Consider the following 20,975-nt stretch of genomic DNA (forward strand, 5'->3'; position numbering starts at 1 on the left):
TTTCCTCTCTGCGGAATGACACAAATCTGGTCAAGTTTTGGGGTGTCCCGACGGAGAACTGACTCAGTGTTAGGTTGCGAGCTTGAGCGCGAGCAGCGTTGCGCGGAAACCGGCCGGCAGCCGGCAGCACTGGCGCCCCAGCGCCCTGCCTGGCGCAGGTGTCCTTGTCGCCTCCAGGGGCGCTCCCCTCCCGCTTGGAGGGGCACGAGGCTTCGGAGGGCGAGGGCCGGCCACACACAGGTGGGAGTCCGGTCCAGGGAGCCCCTGAGCAGGGTTCACACCATCGGTCCTGGAGGAAGCAAGGCCAGTCAAGTCCTCGGGCTGGGACTTCCCGTACTTCAAGACGATTCCTTTGCGACGAGTTGATGCGCTCCCCTGAAATGACAGCGAGGAGCAGCGGTGTCTAAGGACATCCCACCCCCTCTCCTGGGCGCGCGGGGTGTGGGAAGGCCGGGGTGAGCCGCAGGAAAGGCCGCAACGTGCAGAAAGAGGGGAAGGGACCTGGCTCCAGTCCCCAGCGTTAAAACCAGGGGTATTTACTTAGGGGACCATAGGGCGCTCTTGGGCTTGGCAGCGACTGGAAGCGATGAGCCATTTCCCGAGCCAGAAAACGAGAGAGGTTAGACAATGGGAGGAACTTCCCAGGCCCCTTCGACCCGCATCGCAATCACCGAATTTTCAGAACCCCCAGGCGGGGCTCCGGGGCGCTCGAGCTCCCGGAGTCCTGACGCGGCACCCGCTGCCCCTCCCGCCCGGGCCCCCCGCCCCGCCGCCCCGCCGCCCCGCCGCCCCACCGCCGGCAGGGGGCGCGCGCTCGCGGCTAAAAGGCGCGGCGGGCGGCCCGAGGCCTCAGTACACAGCGCGGCGGCCGGTGCGCGGGCGGAGCGATCAGCGCGGGACCAGGGCGCCGCGGGCACGGCGCAGAGCGCGCACACCCACACGGACGGCGGGGACCCGACGGCGGCGCCTCCGCGCTCCCCGATTCCCTCCCAGCGCCCACCCGCCAGCCGGCCCGCCCAGCCCGCCGCGCACCCCGGGCTCCCGATGGCGCCCGAGACCGGGGCGGCCCCGCGCGCGCGGTGCCCGCTGCCCTGGGCGGCGTTGCTGCTCCTGGCCGCGCTGCTGCCCGTCGTGTCCCCGGCGGGGGCTCCAGGTACGCGCAGTCCCGGGCTCGGCTGCCCGGCTCTCCGCGCCTCCTCGCCGCTTCTCTGTCCACCTTCCATGCACCATCCACCCTGCCTGTCGCTCCGGGGACCGCCGTCCCGCTCTGTGCTGTGCGTGTCGTGTCACTAACCTGTGCGTCCTCATCGCTCGCGGGTCGGGGCGCGGAGGGGCGGCTGGGGACGCGGGGCCTGGGCACTCGGCGCCTTGCGCACGGGAGGCGGGCGCGGGACACCACTGGTGCCGGGGACCTCAGCGCCCTCGGTTTCAACTTTGCCGTCGAACGCCGCGGAGGCCGGAGACTCGAGCAGTCAGTCTAACTTCCCGGGGAGATTCAGGCAAAGGCAAAACAAAGCAAAACAAAACAACAAAAAAGAAAAAAGGAAAGCGACCCTTTGGCGTTGCGGTGGAGGTGGGGGTGATGTTTTCCTTTGCCCAGAATATCCCCGTGGGCATCCCTCTTTCCTTCAGTTCGCCTGCCCGGAGGTAGGGATGCCTGTTGGAGGGTGGCACTCGGGAGACCAGCGGGGAGGCAGGGAGGGAAGACTCTTCTAGAAGCGCCCGGGGGAAAGCTGCGCCCGGGGGCGGCCGGGTACCTCGGCGCCCAAGCATCAGCGGCGCTCGGACGGAGGCCAGAACCTCCCGGTGGGAACTTAGGAGCTGGGAGAAGACCTTGGTCTTGAGAGGAGGGAGCGGGAAAGTGGGAGAAGCTCGCCCTTCCCGGAAGAGACTGAGGGCTGGCGATGGGATGGATGCTTTCTTTCGGGGCTGAAATGTGAGCAGCGCTTTTCGGTGTCAGACTTTTTTGAAGGTTTCCGGCAGAGAGTTAAAGTTTGTGGTGGGTTTTCATCCCTAAGCCTTTGGTAGCCCTCGGTCCCAGCTCCTGTGCAGGCATTTTCACACTTGAAACGGTGTGGCTTTTACTTATGTCATCAGTTTGTAGGAGTCCAAGAGTCCACATTTTTGTGGATACTATTCACTCCCAGCTGGGTTATAAAAATTCAGATGTGATTCCAAGGAAGGCTACTTGCGTTATGATGCTATTTAGTGTCCCTACTGCCCTCTTAGAAAGGGGAAACGAAGGACAGTTGGGGAGTCACGGTGCCTTGCAGTTCTTTTTGGTGGGTACATCTGCATCGGGTTGATGCCACATGGTGGGAAGCCAGAAGTCACTTCTTCATAAAAAAGGCAGTACCAGTGGGAGATTTTGTTTTCCTCTGTTAGCAATCTCTAGGAAATCATTCACTGAATATTTGGTGTAGTAGTTAACAAGAATAAAACATATTTTAAAGCCTTTCAACTTCCCCACCTACAACCCATGGCTTCCCCCGCACCCCCAAAATTAAATTTTGTGAATGTTGAAAGGGGTTTTGTTTCAGAAAATGGGCTGGAACTGGAGGTAATACTAAACTGGCTTCGTGATGATTCCAGCTTCATTCCTGGTGGGATTCCCCTGCCACCTGCCCAGTGGGTTACATTTGCGTGTGCTTGGAGTCAGGGCTCTTTGTGGCAGTTCCCGAAACGCTGCCATGGTCCTTGCTATTCCTTCTCTTGCCTTCTGCTCTGTAAATCCACTGAGCTGTGGAATGTGGGAGCTGGAATGCTTGCTGGCACTTCTCTCGACTGTGTTGACGTGGGATTTGCAGGAAAATGACGATCAGACTAGAAATGGACCAGCACGTTTCGAAATGAACATCTACTGCATTTAAATGAAATTAATAGAAGGAAAGCAACAGCTATATTCTGCAGATAGCTCCCGGTGCTGTGAAAGAGATCATGGGGCACATAACTTATTTCATCTGCTCCTCTGGAAGGCTTCCCGTCTGTCCTGCCCTACGTAGCTACAGTCACTGCTCCGGACTTGGATTCTGGGTCTGGCAGCAAGGCCATGGGCATACGGCTCCTCTGGTTGAATCAATGCATGGGCCCAGCTAGCTGCTTGAGTCAAACCTTCCCCTGCTCCCAAGCTTTGGGGGCCAGAATCCCTCTAATGAAAGCACCCAGAGCCACTCTAAATGACAGGCCACCACAGCGCATAGGGACTTTCCTTAAAACAGAGGAGATAAGCAGGGCATACTAAAGATCTAAATAAACCCTTTACCTTGGTGGTCCATTAAAACATAAATCAAAATAAGCAAGTGATACCTCCATCATCCCTCCCTACAGTAAATTGCTAGGCAACCGTTAAGATTATGGTGGCACTTGCCAGTCTGATAGGATACTTATCTCTAAACATGGGAGGACACACAAACTTGCAGACATTTCTAGCAGTTATCTTAGGGTGGTTATGGGTGACTATCATTTTTTTCTTTGGAACTTAGTATCCTTTCAGGGATTCTGCAAGGTCAAAACTATTTTCAAAGAAATGCCCAGATACTGTTTGCCTTTTTTTTTTTTTTCTTTTTTTACCGTGTTGCTGTTTGCAGCAAGGGTGGAAAGCTTGGTGGGTGAAACTGCTGGTGCTTTTGGGTGAATCGAAGCATTGGCGCCATAATGAACTAGTAGTCATTGAAGTGAAGAAAAGATATGTCAGTTTCAATTAAGAATGTCCTGGTGCAAAAATTATTAATTTTACCAAGTCTCTACCCTGGAAGGCATGTCTTTTTAATATTCTGTGTGAAGGAACAGGAAAGGGACATACAGTATTTCTGCGAGCTGCCCAAGTTCAGTGGTAATCCTGAGGAAAAATCCTAAGGAAAATCCTGGTAATCCTGAGGAAACCTCTTGTGTGATAGTTTGAGTTGTGAACTGAACTAGCTTCTTTCTTCATGGCACACCATATTTACCAGAAAGAATGACCACAGACAAACTTGGGTATTTGGCAGACATCTTCTCCAAGACGAACAAGGGGGCCTGTCACTTCTAGTAAAATAACTGATAGTCTGTCTTGCCAGTGATAAAGTCTGAGCTTTCAAATGAAAATTAGAAATTTTGCCAAGTTATCTCCAACATCATTTGAAAGCTTCCCAATGCTTAAAAACTTTTCTAACAATATCGGTGGTGAGATAAATGAATGCAATGGCTTAAATATTGTCATATAAAAACATGTCAGCATTTAGATGACCTGCATAACCAAGTGAACCAGTGAATTCCCAGTGACCAGTGCATAATGTTACCAAATCTTGCCTGGCTAAACGATCTAGCCAAAGTGCAAGAAAGCCCAGTGGATTTTTCACGTAACAAAATGTGAAAAATTCCTCATATGGTTTCAGATTCTACATCACGGCTAATCTTGAAGAAACCGCTACTTGATGAGTTTTGGTGTAGTATCAAAGATTTCCCAAAATGATTCATAAGGCGGTTAAGATACTTTTCCAGCCACAGACCTGTGTGAGGCTGGATTTTCTTCAGGCACTTCAACCACAACATATTGTAATAGACTGAAGGCGTAAGCAGAGAAGAGATCCTGCTGTCTCCCATTGAAGAGATGTGCTGAAGTGTAAAACAATGCCACTCTTCTATTTCTTTTTGTTTTGGAAAACAGTTATTTTTCATAAAATACAGGTTTTTTAATGCCAATATGAAATGGCTTACTGCTGCTATTTTAAAATGATTTAATGCATGCAGCGGAATGTGTGCTTAGTTTACACTTCTGGTCAGTAGATCACAACAGATTAAACCCACATAAATATAACCTCTGCGAGATCCTCATTAATTTAAGAGTAGACAGGAATCCAGAGAACAGGAGGTTTGATAACCACTGGGATAGAGAGGGGAAGTAGGTCCCCCATCAAGATGACTGGCTCTGAGTCTCTGCTGTATCATTCATTCACACGCTGTGTGGCCCAGCCTTGGGCCAGCTAGTCAGTCTCCACTAGTCCAAGTGAATGGAAAGATTCCTTCCATCTCCAGAAGTCCTCAGGGGCTTTCCTGTGGCCCAACCTACACCCAGCTCTGTAGGGTTTCCCTCCTACTTCTGTCCTCTTTGAGAAGAGAGGGTGGATATACCCTTTCCTTTTATCTTGTGCATCGGAGCCCACCCAGATGAAAGAACTGTTTAACTCATCAACTGAGCATGCAATTTGTTACTGTGAAATCAGAGGTTGTAATAGAATTGCAGAGTGATAATTCATGTCTTTGGAGAGTTGTCACTGGATGGTTCCAGAGCATTATCAATATTTCTTGACAGGGCCATTCATATCTCTAGTTAAGTCACAAAGGCTCATTCCCTGAAAACAGTCAGGGGAGGAGGTGAGGATTTTGTGTGTGGGGGGGATGTATTAGTTTCCTATTTACTGTTGTAATGGATTACCACAAATTTAGTGGCTTAAAACAACACACATTTATTATCTTGTAGTTCTGGAAGTCTGAAGTCCAAAATGGGTCTCATTGGGCTAAAACGAAGGGCTGTGCTCCTTCTGCAGGGTCTTGGGGGAGAATCTGATCCTTACCTTTTCCAGCTTCTAGAGGTGCCCACGATCTTCTAGCGGCCCCTCCCAGCGGTCCTGTCACTCTGCTCCCTCCCACACATTGCCTTCTCTGACTCTGGCCTTCCTGTCTCTCTCTTTCACTTATGGGGACCCTTGTGATTATATTGGACCCACTGGAATAATGCAGGATAATCTCCCCATCTCCAGGTCCTTTACTCAATCACATCTGCGAAGAAGTCCATTTTGCCATGTGAGGTCACATATTCACAGGGTCCGGGGATTGCGGGATGCACATCATTGGGGGCTGTTGTCCTGCTATTACAGGTGATGGTGGTGGGGTGAGGCTAGACGCAAACATTTCAGAAAGGACCCCATCACCCTTCGCTGAATGAGGAGCAAACCTCCCTTCATTGTTCCTATGGAACCGGGGATTTCTTAAGTTATCATTAAACCTCTTACCAGGACATGTTATTTCAGTTTGAAAATATACAGGCGAGTATTTAAAGGTATAAAAATAAAGGAGAGGAAAAAAAAAATACGTATAGTTACTTGTTAATCCATTGACTATTTCCGTTAGAATATATCCGAACTTGAAATTTTAGATGCCTTTGACGCGAGCTGGGTAGCCGGGGGTAGGGACAGGTATTCCTTATTTCTTTTATCAGTTTTAGTAAGCACATATCAGGGCATTTGGATCGGGGTATTTGTTATACATACGAGCTAACATCTTTTCCTTCCTTCTAGAATTTATCCTTGTTACAAAGAATACGAATTTAATTCAGTTTTTGGGAACTGTGTTATTATTGATTTTACATTAAGGAAATTTCTCCAGTATGGGCCAGATGGTTAAAATTTAGAAATTTCTAATAAGATATCTTTGTGCCGCTGAGCGTTGGGTGACGTCATGAGGAAGCCCCATTTCCCGCCCCCTTTCCTTCCTTTTTCCTCTCGCCCCGAGGGCGGCCGCGCTTGCGCTCCGCGGCCCTTAGAGGGCGCTGCTGGCCTTCCGGCGGCGCTTCCACCGCCCTCTGGCCCCTTGCACTCGGGCCCCAGCAGCTGTGGCTTTAAAGAGAGAAAAAATTTAGGATAAACGTGCAGTTATTTGCTTTGGGTTTCCCTTAATGTTTGCCTTTTGTCAGCTTTGCTCCTCGCTGAAGCTTCCTTCAGACAGTAAGTCAGGAAGGACAGATCATGCATTAAGAGTGGCATTGAGTGCTTGTTAGCAGTTTTCGGCTGATCATTGGTGAGGAGGAGCTTGAAAGCCTGAAGCTAAAGCAGGGGTCGGCAGCTCTTGAGCGCTGGGGGACTCCTGGCATCTCTGCCGGTCCCCAGAGCTGCAGCAGCTGGAAGACGGGGAGGGACAAGGGACCCGGGCGGAGGACAAGGGCCTCCTGAGCACTGTTTTGAGTGAGTTGATTAATCAGTCTCAGTTTCTCCCTGTTAACCTCCCTGGATGCTTTTTGTATCTGGGGAGAGTAATGTGCGTTCTAAGGCAGATTTGTAAGTCTAGCAAAATAGCTGGGGAGCTGCTCATGTTATTACTCACTTCTGCTGTGGTCCCTTGCATGGGGAGGAAATGATTAAATTATAATAGCATCATAATCTATATGGTATAACCTACACAATATTATTTTCATTTTTACGTGGGGTTCTTCGGTGTGCATTTTAATTTCCTTTTAATACTAACTGGCAGTTAAAAGTGCCACAGAGTTTACCATTTCTCTCTATGTTACGTCATCTGATTTTCGTGGCAACCTTGTGAAGTTGGTAGCATCCTCCCCTCACCGTGAGGGAACTGGGTTCACGGGAGTTGGCTGGTTTTCCCAAAGTTCACAGGAGTTGGCTGGTTTTCCCAAAGTCATGTAGTCTGTAGTATCCCAGGATTTGGACCCCAGTCTTCTGGACCCACATCTTTTGGGCTTCCTGCAGACTAACGAGTTCCTGTTTGGGTGTTTGATGAATTCCCTGTGTTTTCTTCTTTGGGCTGGAGGTGGGAGCTGGCCCCACCACTTTTGATTTGCTCAGAATGCCCTTCTAACTCTACGTTCCAGTGACACTGCCATTGGCTGTTGAGAAATGATCCTGTCACACACCGAAGCGTGTTGAACTCTAGTAGGGCTTAACTTCAGATGAAGTTGCAGTGAACCTATTCCCTGTTACAAAATATATTTGGCATTGGGTATAAGCACGATCCTCATGGCAGGCGGTGTCCCTTTCTTAGTGGATCCTGTTAAAACTTGCCCTTGAGATCAGTGCTCTGTGTCTAGCTGGTTACAGAAACCCTTCAGCGTTTCGCACAGTGGTTCTCTGTGGATGCCTGATCCTCATGATGGAGCCTGTCAGCCTTGTGCTGTAACCACAAGGTTCCCAGAATTGAAGTTTGTTTACAGCAGACCATTTAAATCAAGGAACAGTGCTGACAGACATTAGTTGTTAATCTGTGGGGTTGGCAGATCCTTACCTCTCACAGGGGTGGCATTATCATTAAGGTGTTTGGAACTTCTCAGAAAACAGTGTTCTCTAAATGCTGGGATTTGTTTTTTAGGGATTATTTTATCGTGTCACATCTCTTCACCCACATTTGCTTCACCTGACCCGGCTCCTAATTTGCACTGTGTGAACTTGGGCAGGTCATAATTCTGCAGGCTTGTTTCTCATCTACAAAGTGAGGAGATCGGACTATGGACCATGGCTAAGGGCCCCTTCTGGCTCTAACTTCGTTTGAGTCTCCATTTAAAGGCCATCCATCCATCCGTTCAGGCAGTCAGTCAGCATTAATGCACGTCAGATGCAGGGATACCAAGTCCAATAAACACAGTCTCTGTCCAGAAGGCATAGGCAGAGGGGGGTGGGGGAGGGGATGCACACAACGTGGTGCATATTAGGACAGTTCCTGGGGGGACTCGGACTGGACATCCAGGACAGCCATATTCGAGCTGGGTTTTGAGGAGGGGAGTGGGATTAGTTAGGGAAGGAGGGCAAGGAAGGACATTTCAGGTGGAAGCACACCGTGCCGTGTGTGTGTGAAGGCACAGAGAGGCAAGAAGCATCATGACACATTTGAAGAAACTTGTGTTTTCTGGTGGCTCCTGCAAAGTGGCCCCCCTGGGGGAATGGTGGCATTCAGGGCTAGAAGGGCAGCCCTGCTAGGCAGCTCAGGAAGGTCCTGGAGTTTGACCATAGTCCAGAGTAGTCATGACCATTGAAGGAGTGGCCATGGTGGGGGGTGCATGGCCGCTGAGTGGAGGACAATGCAGGAGTCAGACCAGAGGGGAGGGTGTTTTTTGATATCTGCTTATTTATTTGAGGCTTTGGGGGTTTCTTCATTACATTGTAGACCAAGCTGAGAGCTCCTAACTACTGTCTTTACCTTCAGTCCTATCTGAAGTGTTCTAGCGCGATCCCATTTTGGAATGGGTTCCAAGTTACCATGAGTCTCATGTGTCCACATGTGGGCAGATTGGTAGACTTTATAGTTAAGATGGGAGTGCTCAAGAGTTGAATACAATGGCTTTGGGGTTGAGGGTGGTTCTGGGGATGGAATTCAGTGGGGTTTCCAAGGGAAAAAACCGTATGAGTAATTTTAGGAGTTCGTGGGAGTGGCGATGGCGGGGAACTTGGAAAGGAGGAAATCAATGGATATCATTTATGCAGGCCCTTAGAGTCTAAATAGTGACGCTCGGCTAGGAAGGCCACTAAGCATCCACCCGTTCCGGGGTCTGAAGGCTGTTTTGTGGTGGACAGGTGGCCACGGCAGCCAGAACCCGCAGCGCTGGGCAGGGGAAGAGGCCAGGGACCCCAAGAGTCAGGTGTGGTCTCCTAGGAGCTCGGGAGCAGCCACCTCAGCCAGGCCAGGCCAGGGCCGTCTTCTGAAGACCCCGGCCAGGGGCTGCTGTTGGTGGGGCGATGGCTGGGCAGGCAGCCTTCTTAGTGGCACCATCTTACAGGGGCAGCGTTTTAAAAAATAAAATCCGCTGCGGAGGAGGCTCAGTCTCTCCAGACCGTGATGGTGCCACCGGGCTGCTTCCACTTAGAAAACAGAAAGCTCCGGGTTGCCTGTCCCACAGTGGTCTGCAGTGTGGTGGCTTGGTTTCCGAGGGCGCTTTCCGTGGTCATTTATCAGGAGTCTACCCTGGCATGCTCTTTTCCCCAAGCATCCAGGTCAGAATTTTGGACTCCACTGTAGGCATAAAGGACTATTTCTGAAAAACGGCTTTTTAAAGTGTCATTTTTGAGGTAGTTGTAGTCACATGCAATTGTAAGAAAGAATGCAGAGGTCTCCTGTGCCCTTCCCCCGGTGTCTCCCAAAGGTGACATCTTGCTTAAATCTAGTGCGGGGTCCGTCAGGCAGCTGACATTGCTACGATCCGCGGACTGTTCCCACCTCACTAGTGTGATGTGTTGTGTGGGTTTCTGTGTAATTTTGTCATGTGTGTACATACGTTCCCCTTCCTCGCCTCCACCTCAGCCCTTGGCAACCACCAGTCCATTCTCCACCTCTATAATTCTGGCATTTCAAGAATGTCATAGGAATGGAACTGTGTAATGTGTCACCTTTTGAGGTTGGTAAAAGCCTATTTTTAAGAAGTATTTTCGCCCATTCTGCTTGAGATCACTACAGTTACCTTGCCAGTATTTGTGTATGTTCTGAGATATCATGGTATGTAATTTGGGTGGTACTGCTTGCCACCCTGGTCCGGGCCACCTTACCTGGATTACTGCCAGAACCTCCTTATTGGTCTCCCTGCTTCTGCCCCCTCTCCCTACACCCTCTTCAAGACAGCAGCCACAGTGATTCTTATGATGCAAGAAGTCACAGAAGTCACAGTAGCTCTCCATCTCTCTTAGATAAAAACCCAAATCCTAACAAGTTATCAGGGCTACACAGGATCATCTTCTATACCACGCCCTCCCTCACTGGCAGCTCTAGCTCCTTGGCTTCCTTGCTGGTTCTCTAATGTGCTAGGGACCTTCCAGCCCCAGTACCTTTGCACTTACTGTTCCCTCTGCCTAAACAACTTTCCATAAACATCTATGGGTACATTCCTCGAAGTCTTCGGATTCTTTATGCAACATCTCACGAGGCCCTACGTGACCACTTACTCCCCAATTTAACAGTGTAATCCTATCCCTACTCCCCAGCACTTCTTATCCTGGCTTTATTTTTCTCCACAACCTTTAGCCCCACCTAATAGTTCATGTATTTTGCTTTTGTAGTTGATAGTTGCCTGTTGTCCTCCACTGGACTATAAGCTCCATAAGAGCAGGACATTTTGTTGGTTTTATTCACTGAAGTCTCTTCATTGTCTAGAATACTATGCTGCGTGCCAAGAGAAGATACTTAGTAAATATTTGCTGAATGATTGGATGTGTGCTTTCTTTGATATTGATTACATGTGGTATACACCAAATATATTTATGTACATGACCTGACAAGAGCAGGATATGTGGGGGTGGCGAGTGCGGGACAGTGTCCTGCCTCCCTCTTCCCATAACCCTGTGAGGTCAGTCTGTGAGTTTTCAAGAGTGTTGGCTTGTGTTGGAAGTCCCATCAGCAGCTGGAGCAAAGAATTATGTTTACTTGGTATACCAGTTTCCTAGTGCTGCCGTAAAAAAGGACTGCAAACTGGGTGGCTTTAAACAAAAGAAATTTATTCTCTCATAGTTCTGGAGGCTGGAAGTCTGAAGTCTGTAGGGCAGGGTCATACTCGTGTCTGAAGCCTCTAGAGAAGACTCCGTCCTTGTCTCTTCTTAGTGACTGGTGGTTTCCAGCAATCCTTGATGTTCCTTGGCTTATAGATGTGTCACTCCATTCTCTTGTCTCCTTCGTTATATGGTCTTCTCTCTGAGTCTTCTTATAAGGATAGTGGTCATATTGGATTATGGCCAACCTTAATCGAGCATAACATCATCTTAACTTGATTACATCTGCAAAAACCCTATTTGCAAATCACATTCACAGGTATTGGGCATTAGCGCTCATCATAGCTTTTGGGGAGACAGTTCAACCCACAACATATGGTATGCCTACCAACACAATTCCTTTTCAGTAGGTGAAAGAATTCTTGCAGCTTCCAGCAGTGGGCCATAGTTGAGCCGTAGGAAGACATGAGTCACTGTGTTGTACTCTGTGCTGAACTATCAACCCAGAGTTCCAAAGGCCTACGCACATTCAGTAGGCCTAATTCATAGATCAAACCTGGTTGAATCCTTCATTCACAAAGTAAGTAATTAAGTAATTAACTCAGATCTTCTGTGACCAGTGACTATGCTAGGCTCTGAGGCACATGGATACAAAGACTTAATAATGAAGTCGGGATTGATGTAGCAATAAATAATGGCATTGATTGTGATGTGTAGCAATATATAGGATCATCTAGTACTTTCTAATCAACTTCTACTCATCAGGTATAGTGTTAAGTTCTGAATGTTTTTACATTGACATACATAAAATTGTTAGATTAGCAGGAGAAATAGGCAAATTTGTGTGAGGACTTTGCCTGGTGGCCTCACTTGAATATTCACTCAATCTATATTTTTTTCCTGTTCAATAAAATTTGGATGCACCACTGTCTTTCTCTTATCTAGATTGTAGTCTCTAGTTGAGACTTCTAGGTGATGAGGTGAGGCAGCCTTGCTCTCTCACAGAGTATCTGACTTTTTGACATTCTTTATGTCATAGAAAAATGTCAGGTCCTTTTTCTGTCGTAACACATGCGCTGGCCCTGCTCCATTTTTTCACATTTTCTAACCCACCCAACAATTGCCTTCTATTGTTTTCTGATAGACTGGGAGAATTGAAACCTCTTCTTGTGGTTAATAACTCTCAGAATCCACATATATACCTGCAGATATCTGAGCAAACCAGAGCCAAGGGGAAGAGAAAAGAGGGACAGAGAACACTATGCTCCCCAACTTCCCTGAGACCCAGGCTGATCTTATTTTATAGTTGTGTCATCACCACATTTTGACTCTAATACCTGGGAAGGAAGAAGTCTTGGAGATGTGACATGAGCTATTGTCTGAGCAGATTACATGTCTCTCTTGGAGAACATGAGGATTTTGACTTAGAAGTCTCTGGGATGAGTTCTGTGGGGTCCACTGATGCTCTGAAATTGTAATGAGCTTTCATTTTAGGGAGCAATTCAGAGCATTCTCAAGGGTAAAGAGCAGGCTGGGTTAGAGTTACAGAAAGGACTTGATCAAATGTCCTCTTAGAATTCAAGCTGTGAAACTCTTAAGCATAGGAAACAAACTGAGGGTTGCTGGAGGGGACAGGGATGGGGGGATGGGGTAACTGGGTGATGGAGGGCACGTGGATGCAATGAGCACTGGGTATTATATAAGACTGATGAATCACTTACCTCTACCTCTGAAACCATAATACATTATATGTTAATTGAATTTAAATAAAAATAAATAAATTAAAAAAAAGAATCCAAGCTGTGGAAAGCACTGGCCAAGTCTCCCACACCTGGGGAAAATCTCTGGCAAAGGCCCTCCTTGAATCCTACCAATGTCGTACTTTGTTCTCTGATCATCCTGACTTGAGAAAGACTTGCTTTCCTCACCCTTGGAGCCCTGAGAATGTTCATCGTTAGTAACACTCAGTTGATATTAAATGTCTGATACCCTTACTCTTCTTTTCATGCGCTGCCAGTACAGTGCTTCCCTCAGAACCCTAAAGACCACTGCCTTCCTTACACAGCCGTGAATTTATTCACTTGTATTCCCAGGGCAGCATCTTGCATACTAACTCTATGTCACCTGGCTGAGGAACACCTTCACTGAGATTCACCTTTGAAGAGGCGGGGAACGTGGCGTAATTTGCCTAGGTAGACCTGTCTGATCATGGAAACTATTGAAGACCGTTTTAGGCACAGAATCCATAGGCAGATTGAAAAGGGGAAGGTGATCAGATTACCTAAATTTCCTTTCAACTCTTAAGATTTTAAAATTTAATTCAAAGATTATTTCCTAAGGTTGAGGAAAATGAAGACCCCAAGCCCACTTCTGCTACATGAGCAGGGAGAATTGACCAAGAGCCCAGGTACTGGGAATCATGCCCCGTCATTTCTATTGGGTTTTACTTGGTTACATCAGCCCATCTGTGGCTCTTCCTCCTCCCACATTAGCTGAGTGCCTTATGATTTTCTTTCACATTTTATTCTTGCATCAATCCTTTGAGGGTAGCTGTAGAAAAGGAAGTCATTCAGTTTTATATTTTCCAGGAGAAACTTTGATGAACTATTTGCTTTGTTTTTAGGCCTTGAGTGGGAGTGGACCTGTCCTAATTTTAAGTGGAGAAAAGTGGGCTCTTCTCAGACTTTATTTGACTTAGCATTCCCTTCTTCCTGAAAATCTCTCCACTTCAGTCCTCCATAATGCAACTTTTTTCCTGGTTCTCCTCTTATAACTAATGGTTCAAATTAAAATGCCTTCTTTTCCAGTCATCCTTCAGACATCTGTGTTCTTTGGGTTCCACTGGAGATGTCACGTACACTGTTGGACACAATGGAGCTCAAAGGAAAAGCCAGTGGTGGCCTGGTTGGATAAGCATCTGCCTTCGGCTCAGGTCATGATCCTGGAGTCCCGGGATCGAGTCCCGCATCGGGCTCCCTGCTCAGCAGGGAGTCTGCTTCTCCCTCTGACCCTCCCCCCTCTCCTGCTGTCTCTCTATCTCATTCTCTCTCAAATAAAAAAAAAAAATCTTAAAAGTAGGCTCCATGCCCAGTGCAGAGCCCAGTGCAGGGCTCAAACTCACAACTGTGAGATCAAGACCTGAGCCAAGATCAAGAGTTAGACACTCAACCAGCAGAGCTACCCAGGTGCTCCAATAACTTACAGTTTTGTACCTTTGGTTCTGATTTCTCTCCAGGCCTGCATTCATCTCTTTCAGTTATAACTGCAGCTGAGAGCTGAGAGGCAACAAAGAGTAGTAGAAAGAGCATGGTCTTTGGTTTTGGATTGGTCTGGGTTTAACCAATGTAACTTACTAGCTGTGTGCCCTTGGAGAGTCACTGAACTCTATGAGACTGAGTTTCCTCATTTATAAAAATGGGGATACCAAAGCACAGTTGATATAGGTTTTATGGAGGTTCAAGAGCTGATAGTTATGGTAATCTAGAACTCTTTTTAATCACCTCTGGGTCCCCAGCACCTAGCTCAGAATCTGACACACAGTAGGTGTTCAACATACGTCTGTTGCAGAAATAAATGAGATGTATGGCTCTTACTAAATGGGTAAATAACAAATATTCATTTCCTTTTTTCTTTATTTCCCTCTCTATTTTTTCTTGATCACATGTGGCCCCACTACAAAACTTAAACTCCTTGCTCATGAGGTGTGTTAAGCATTTCTTTCCCCTTCATTGATAGATTGTTTGCCTATGCCTTTATTCATAACCATTGAGTGATTATCTGAAATGTTAATTTTTAAAATATGAAAACATATTTTAAAAGATGATTATTATTAGCAGTCTGGGTTGTCATTGGGTCCGTGTGGTCGTTGGCTTCTGGTCATGTCTGTCTCATTTACTCTGTTTCATACCTGCCTCTCCACAACATTTGCTTGGCTTGTCTTCTAAGGGTATTTTTCAGGGGGCTTTTTGAGTAAGATGAGTGGTGATTTCAGTGACAGTAATACCCAAGTGTTTAACATAGTTAGACAATGACTTTCACATTTTGGGAAAAGGAATGAATTTTCAGGGAGTTTTTTTTTGGCTGGCATATCAAGCAGTTTATAGTAGGCTGAGTTTAAGCTGGACCGGCAAACAATGGTAATTCTTTGAGAAACTATTTCTCAGTTGCAAATTGAATTTGAAGAATGTGCAAAAGATCCCACAAAAACCTGGAAAGTGCTGGTGTCTAGTGGGATCTCTGATGCCAGTCAGTAGCAGGCATGAGTCCTGTATTCCTTTCCAATCCATATGCATTTTCTCTTCCGGGTCTCTTGTTTTCTTATTGTTTTTTAAAATAAATATATCTGTCCAATCCCTCCAATTCCATTTCCCTAAATCATTCTGGAAAGCTGGTGGTTTAGATGGGGAAACATTCTTGTCTTTTCTCTGGAACAGTAGCTTTTGCTTACATTAGTTCCTGACTAAAATGGCCAACAGCTTTAAAACTTTAAATCCTAATGATCAAGTTCTGCCAGCTCTGTGGGTTAAATTCACTCTCATTTTTGGCTGCGTCATTTTCTGGACAGATGTACTGACTCAAGTCTGTGGAATACGGACAAATAAAGCACTGACATTGTCAAAATTAAATTCCCAGAGCAGGTCCCTTAACAACAACAACAGAAATAAATTAAAGTTGAAACAAAGCAGCTCTCATTTAGAGATCAAGAGAAAATGTGACTTGATTGTATGGATCCAGAGATGATGTCACCAGGTAGCAATGGATTGGGTGGCTAATAGCACAGTATCTGAAGAACAGTGGCTAAACAGGTAAGAGAATTGTTTATCTCACTCATCAATAAACTCAGGAGTAGAGAGGCTAACCAGGATTGTTCCATTTTTCCAATCTGCCATCCCAGGCCAGGTCATCATACTCAGGCTTGCCACTTCGTGTTCCAAGATGGCTGCAGCATGGCTAGGCGTCATGTTGACATCCCAGAGTGGGGAAAAGCAGGAAGATAACAAAAGGTCATAAGCACACGACAGCGGATCCTGACCCCTTTATAATGCTTTCCTGGAAGTGATAGCAGTAACTTCCTCATACGTGTCATTAGCTAGAATTGATCACATGACCACCCATAGCTACTGGGAAGGCTGAAGGGCCATGAATATTTAGCATCCCAGTTTCTACTGTGGAAGAAGACAAGGGAGGAAGAAGCCGGAAATGGATCTGCCATGATACTTTCTGAATTCAATGCAAGTTGTAAACTTTCATAAATTAGTTGGGAAACGGGCCATTCTTGAGTGAAACTAATAAAAATTCAACTTAAAACATCTCAAGACATCTTGAAGGAGAAAGCAGATTCACTTTAAGAGTATTCTTTGGGCTTGAGAATTTGATTTTAGTTTTGCCACTTGCTGCTTGTTTTGAAACAATTCCTTGCTGCTTCATTTTGTTGTCCATTTTGTGTGTTTTTCTGCTTTATAGATCTTCCCCAATGTGGCTGACAGGGAGGAAGGAAGATAATGAAAGGGAATAATGTGAGGTAAATTATATTAGCAGATATTCTGCCTTTGTCTCTTCACCCCACTTTCTCCCCCAGTACAAATAAACAACCTAGAATCTAGAACATTCTAGGCAGAAATTTCCCATAGGAAGCCATTAACCCTTGAGGGTAATGAGATGGCATTTGAATGACAGCTTTTGCTGGGTGCAGGTGGCCTTGGGTGGGAGCTTGGGGGCCAACTCCTAAGGAGAAAGGGATACAGTAAAGAAAGTACAGCCCATGCAGCATTGGGCTTTTTCCTTGGGAAGTTCCCATGCCCTGACAGGAGTACTGGGCAGCCTAGGGCATGACCAGCTTATGTGCAGCACCCCTCCCCAACCCCACGACCCAGGGGAGCAGTTTACTGAAGCCACGTATGAGGATGCCTCTTTCTGTGACATGTGGCCACCTGAAACTCGCCCCAGGTAAAGAATGCTTGCACAGAGGCGGAGGAAGGTGATGGAGGTGCTAACTGTCTGGAGAGGATAGAAATGGACTCAGACAAACTCTACTTAAGCTTAGCCAGTGGCTTGAGTTTTGAGATTTGGATGGCTTCACCATTTGGCTTCTTTGAGCTGATGGAGAAAAAAATGTGATTCACAATTGTATTCAGTGACCATCTAGTGCCCTTATAAGCTCATTGGCATGTACGCCTGTGAATTTGGCCATTTAGTCTGAATAAAATGATGCTTTGTTGTGATCAGAATACTGGAATATGCCTGAGGGTTTGGGGACAAGGGCAGGGAACTCAGGTTTAGCTGAGGCTGCGGGAGGTGAGCAGAGCACACACGAGCCTAGTGGCCTCGCTCGTCCCTCTGCTCGTTAGGAAACTCTGCAGGCAGCGAGGGCCAGGGTGCTCCAGCCACCCACCAGAGCTGCTCAGGGCATTCTGAGTCTTCTGGTTTCTCACTCTACTTGTGTATGCCCTCAGCAGGTGAACGTGACAGGACACGTTGGGCATGGGGGTGGAAGCCAGTGACATGCTGAGCACGTCGTGACAAGGGAAGATGGATTGGGTTTTGAGGAATGCGAGCCAGGGTTAAAGTCTGGAGAGCCCTGGCTGCCCTCGATCTCCCGGGGGACCCGGGACATCTGCTTGCCTTGGTGTTTCTCTGACTCGAGAACAGCACTGCGTGGCTTCCCCGTGGTGGGGTCAGAGGTTTTGTTTGCAAAGTTCGTTCAGCTCTGTAGAGTGTTTTTTAAGTTTAAAGACTCCAAAGACCTAGACTTCCAGACCTGTTGGTTTTATTTTTTTTAAAGCAGTTATCCATAGAGAACCATGCCAATTGTGGAAAACACTTTTATTGAACCCCGTTCATAATGTGAAATGTCAGAAGAGAAGCCAGACCATTATTTTAATATTCGACTGTGTCTACCCAGCCCCAGTCTTCCAGGTGGAAAATGTAGTCAACCATATGTAGATTTTACTCATAAGAGTGTTACTTCACACTGTTGCAAAACAACCTGTATTTGCCCTGTTTGTTGTTGTTTGTTTGTTTCTGAGGGGAGCGTCATAGTTATTTGGCAAATATAATTCCATCCATTTGACAAGTTATTAAAACTTGGCTGGGCGTTCCAGTGTTTTGCCCATGTGTTGCCAACCATCTGGATGTTTCTACATTTGTGACTATTCCTTTGCTGTCTGGTATCTTATGGACAAGAGCCGAATTTTTCCACCTTTCCTTGGAATTAGTCTCAAAGTTGTAGATCATGTTGATTCCACAGCCTCCCCCCCCCCCCCCCCACTGGTTTACATCCTAACCTTTTCTGGCTTATTGATTGAATTTTTGGTCAAACACTCATGGTTGCAGTGAGATCTGTGTTTTCTTCATTTCAGAGTCTGGGAAGTATTTGGTGGTTTCTAGTGGAAAGTAAAACTTGTATTTCATACAAAGATGAAGTAGGGAGACTTACATAAACATGAAGGTTTTGTTGCATTAAAGAGCAATCCTTAGTATACTTAAGAAATAATTTTAGAATTTTGGGGGTTTTAAGGGACTAGTTTATTTCAGAAGCTCTTAACATTCCTTTGGGGGTTTCCTTCTCAACAAGGTTGTCCGCTCCTGTCCCTCAGCAGCGACTACCAGACTGGGTGGGCTGCACGCAGCGCTCCGCTAGGAATGGCAGCCATCCCTGGCTGGTATTTGCCTTAATTTTTGGGGGGTGTGTCTGCACACTGGCAGCCTTTTGTGACTAAACGTACTGGCTACTGGGGTAGCTTTAGAAAGTTATTTTTGACTTTCATAGAAGATCTTGATTAATCCATCAGGGTCTGACTGCAAGTGGCCAAAAACCCAACTTGAACTCATTTAAGTACCAGAATTCATTGCGTTGTGGAGCTGTATGTTCAGAAGTGTGGGGGTTGAGCTGACCTTAGGGACTGAGCCCTAGATCCAGGGCTCTAACAGCCCCTGGACTCTCTCTCCACGTGACACGAGAGCTGTCACTAACAATTCTAAGATGCTTCTGCCACAGCCTCGTGACTGGAAAGCTGAGGCAGTGCCCAGGGTCTAGCTCCAGTTAGAACGATTCCAGTGAAGTCTCCTGAGCCCTCTGAGCTCACATGAACAGAAATCTGTTACCAGAACTGGGGGAGGCTTCATCCGGTAGACAAAAATAATGTGTCCTTTACACTGCACATTTTGGATTTGCTGCCTTATAGAGATTGGTAGGGTCTTGGGGCTCTTTTTTTTTTTTTTTTAAGATTTTTATTTATTTATTTGACAGAGAGAGACAGCGAGAGAGAGAGGGAACACAAGCAGGCGGAGTGGGAGAGGGAGAAGCAGGCTCCCCGCTAAGCAGAGAGCCCGATGCGGGGCTCGATCCCAGGACCCTGGGACCATGAGCTGAGCCGAAGGCAGACGCTTAATGACTGGGCCACCCAGGTGCCCCGGGTCTTGGGGCTCTTTAAGAATCTAGGTAGGTGGAAGACTTTGGATTTAATTATCTTTATGTCAGGGAATCCTGAAGAATTCACACCAGTTTCAGTGAAAAATGGCAGGGGCTGCAGTGGCCGAGGGGCTACCCCATATGGGCACTAGATGAATCTCCTCTGGCTGAGGCTAGACAGAACAGGAAGTAAGAGTGGAAAGAAACCTAGACTTTAATTTCTTTAGATTTTAAGCTATAAGACCCAGAAGGCTTCACTCTTGGACTCTAAATTTTCCTTGGGAATTTTATAATGGGAAGGACTTATATTGCAATTGGGACATTTTTATATTGGTGGTATTGTATTATCAGAATATGTGTATGGTATTTCATCTCATTGCTTAAACTCTGGTGGGCTATTTTGGATAGCATGGACTGGGCAAAATATGGGATTGGGGAAGGACAGGCAGGAGTGGATTTTCAGCCTAGAGGTCAGTGTGGCTTTGGAGTTGGCTAAAGAATGAGCCTTCCTCATTTCAGAGCCTTTTGGGGGCTGGAAGGATCCCCATCTGTCACCCCAGGAGGATCATAGTGGGACAGTGATTAGTCCTGGGGAGGCCCCTGAAGGTGGGGCAAGTGGTCTTGATCCTCTCTCAGAAGAGGCAGCTACAGCTTGACTTCAGGTTAATGGTCATGCCCAGTGGGGCCAGGGAATAGCCTGCTGGAGACATTAAGGGGACTTTCATTTTCCTCTCCTCGTGTTTTGCTTCTGGCCTCTGTCCTCCCTGAGGCTTGCTGTATCTGAGGGGTGAGTGGTTAGAGCCCAGTCTCCATTTGTCTGTTTTCTCTACTCCATGGCATTAATGGGTTAGAAGACACAGACATGTGAGTCTCTTCTTCGGGCCTGCTTCCATAGGGGAGGGCACTGGGTTGGGGCTCAGGCCTGTTGCTCTCTCCCAGCCTTTGTGGCAGTGGCCCTGACGCCGTCTGCTCTGTAGGCTCTGCTCTCCCCTCTGTGTTCACCTGAGGGTCTGCAAGTGGAGAGGGGAGGGAGATAGGAAGCATGGTGATGGTCCCACATTAGATCCACCCTCTCTGATGTAACCTTATCAATAATAAACCCGATAGTTTGATTTTTTGCCTATATGGAGAATATAATGAAGTCACTGTGTTGTTTTTTAAAAGTAAAATGAAACGAAACAAGCAAAAACAATACTTTGGATCCAGAAATATTCAGTTACTGTTTTGAATCACAGTCCTCAAAGCATGATTTCTCCCTGAATTGTGTCCATTTTGGATTACTTTTACCATTGATTCATTTTATCAACTGATGCTGAACTTGCCTTCCCTTTATTCTGAGAAATAGCCCTTCACGGAATTCCCTTTCTAGGAATATATGTATTTTCATTCGT

The 20,975-nt window shown here is 46.9% G+C and overlaps 1 protein-coding gene across 2 annotated transcripts in view; it reads left to right on the forward strand.

The window, feature by feature from the left end:
* The first annotated feature begins 893 nt into the window (after positions 1-893).
* The window catches only part of LOC118001846 (fibronectin type III domain-containing protein 1-like), a 98,342-nt gene continuing 78,260 nt past the window's right edge, over positions 894-20,975 (forward strand). For both annotated transcript variants that reach the window (XM_034992019.1, XM_034992017.1), the window contains exon 1: positions 894-1,153. In XM_034992019.1, coding sequence (XP_034847910.1) covers positions 1,045-1,153 — 109 coding nt within the window. In that variant the 5' untranslated portion in view covers positions 894-1,044. The remainder of the gene's footprint in view (positions 1,154-20,975) is intronic.

Source organism: Mirounga leonina, unplaced genomic scaffold (assembly GCF_011800145.1).
Source record: "Mirounga leonina isolate KUSES-001 unplaced genomic scaffold, KU_Mleo_1.0 Mir_54, whole genome shotgun sequence".
Classification (NCBI taxonomy): Eukaryota; Metazoa; Chordata; class Mammalia; order Carnivora; family Phocidae; genus Mirounga; species Mirounga leonina.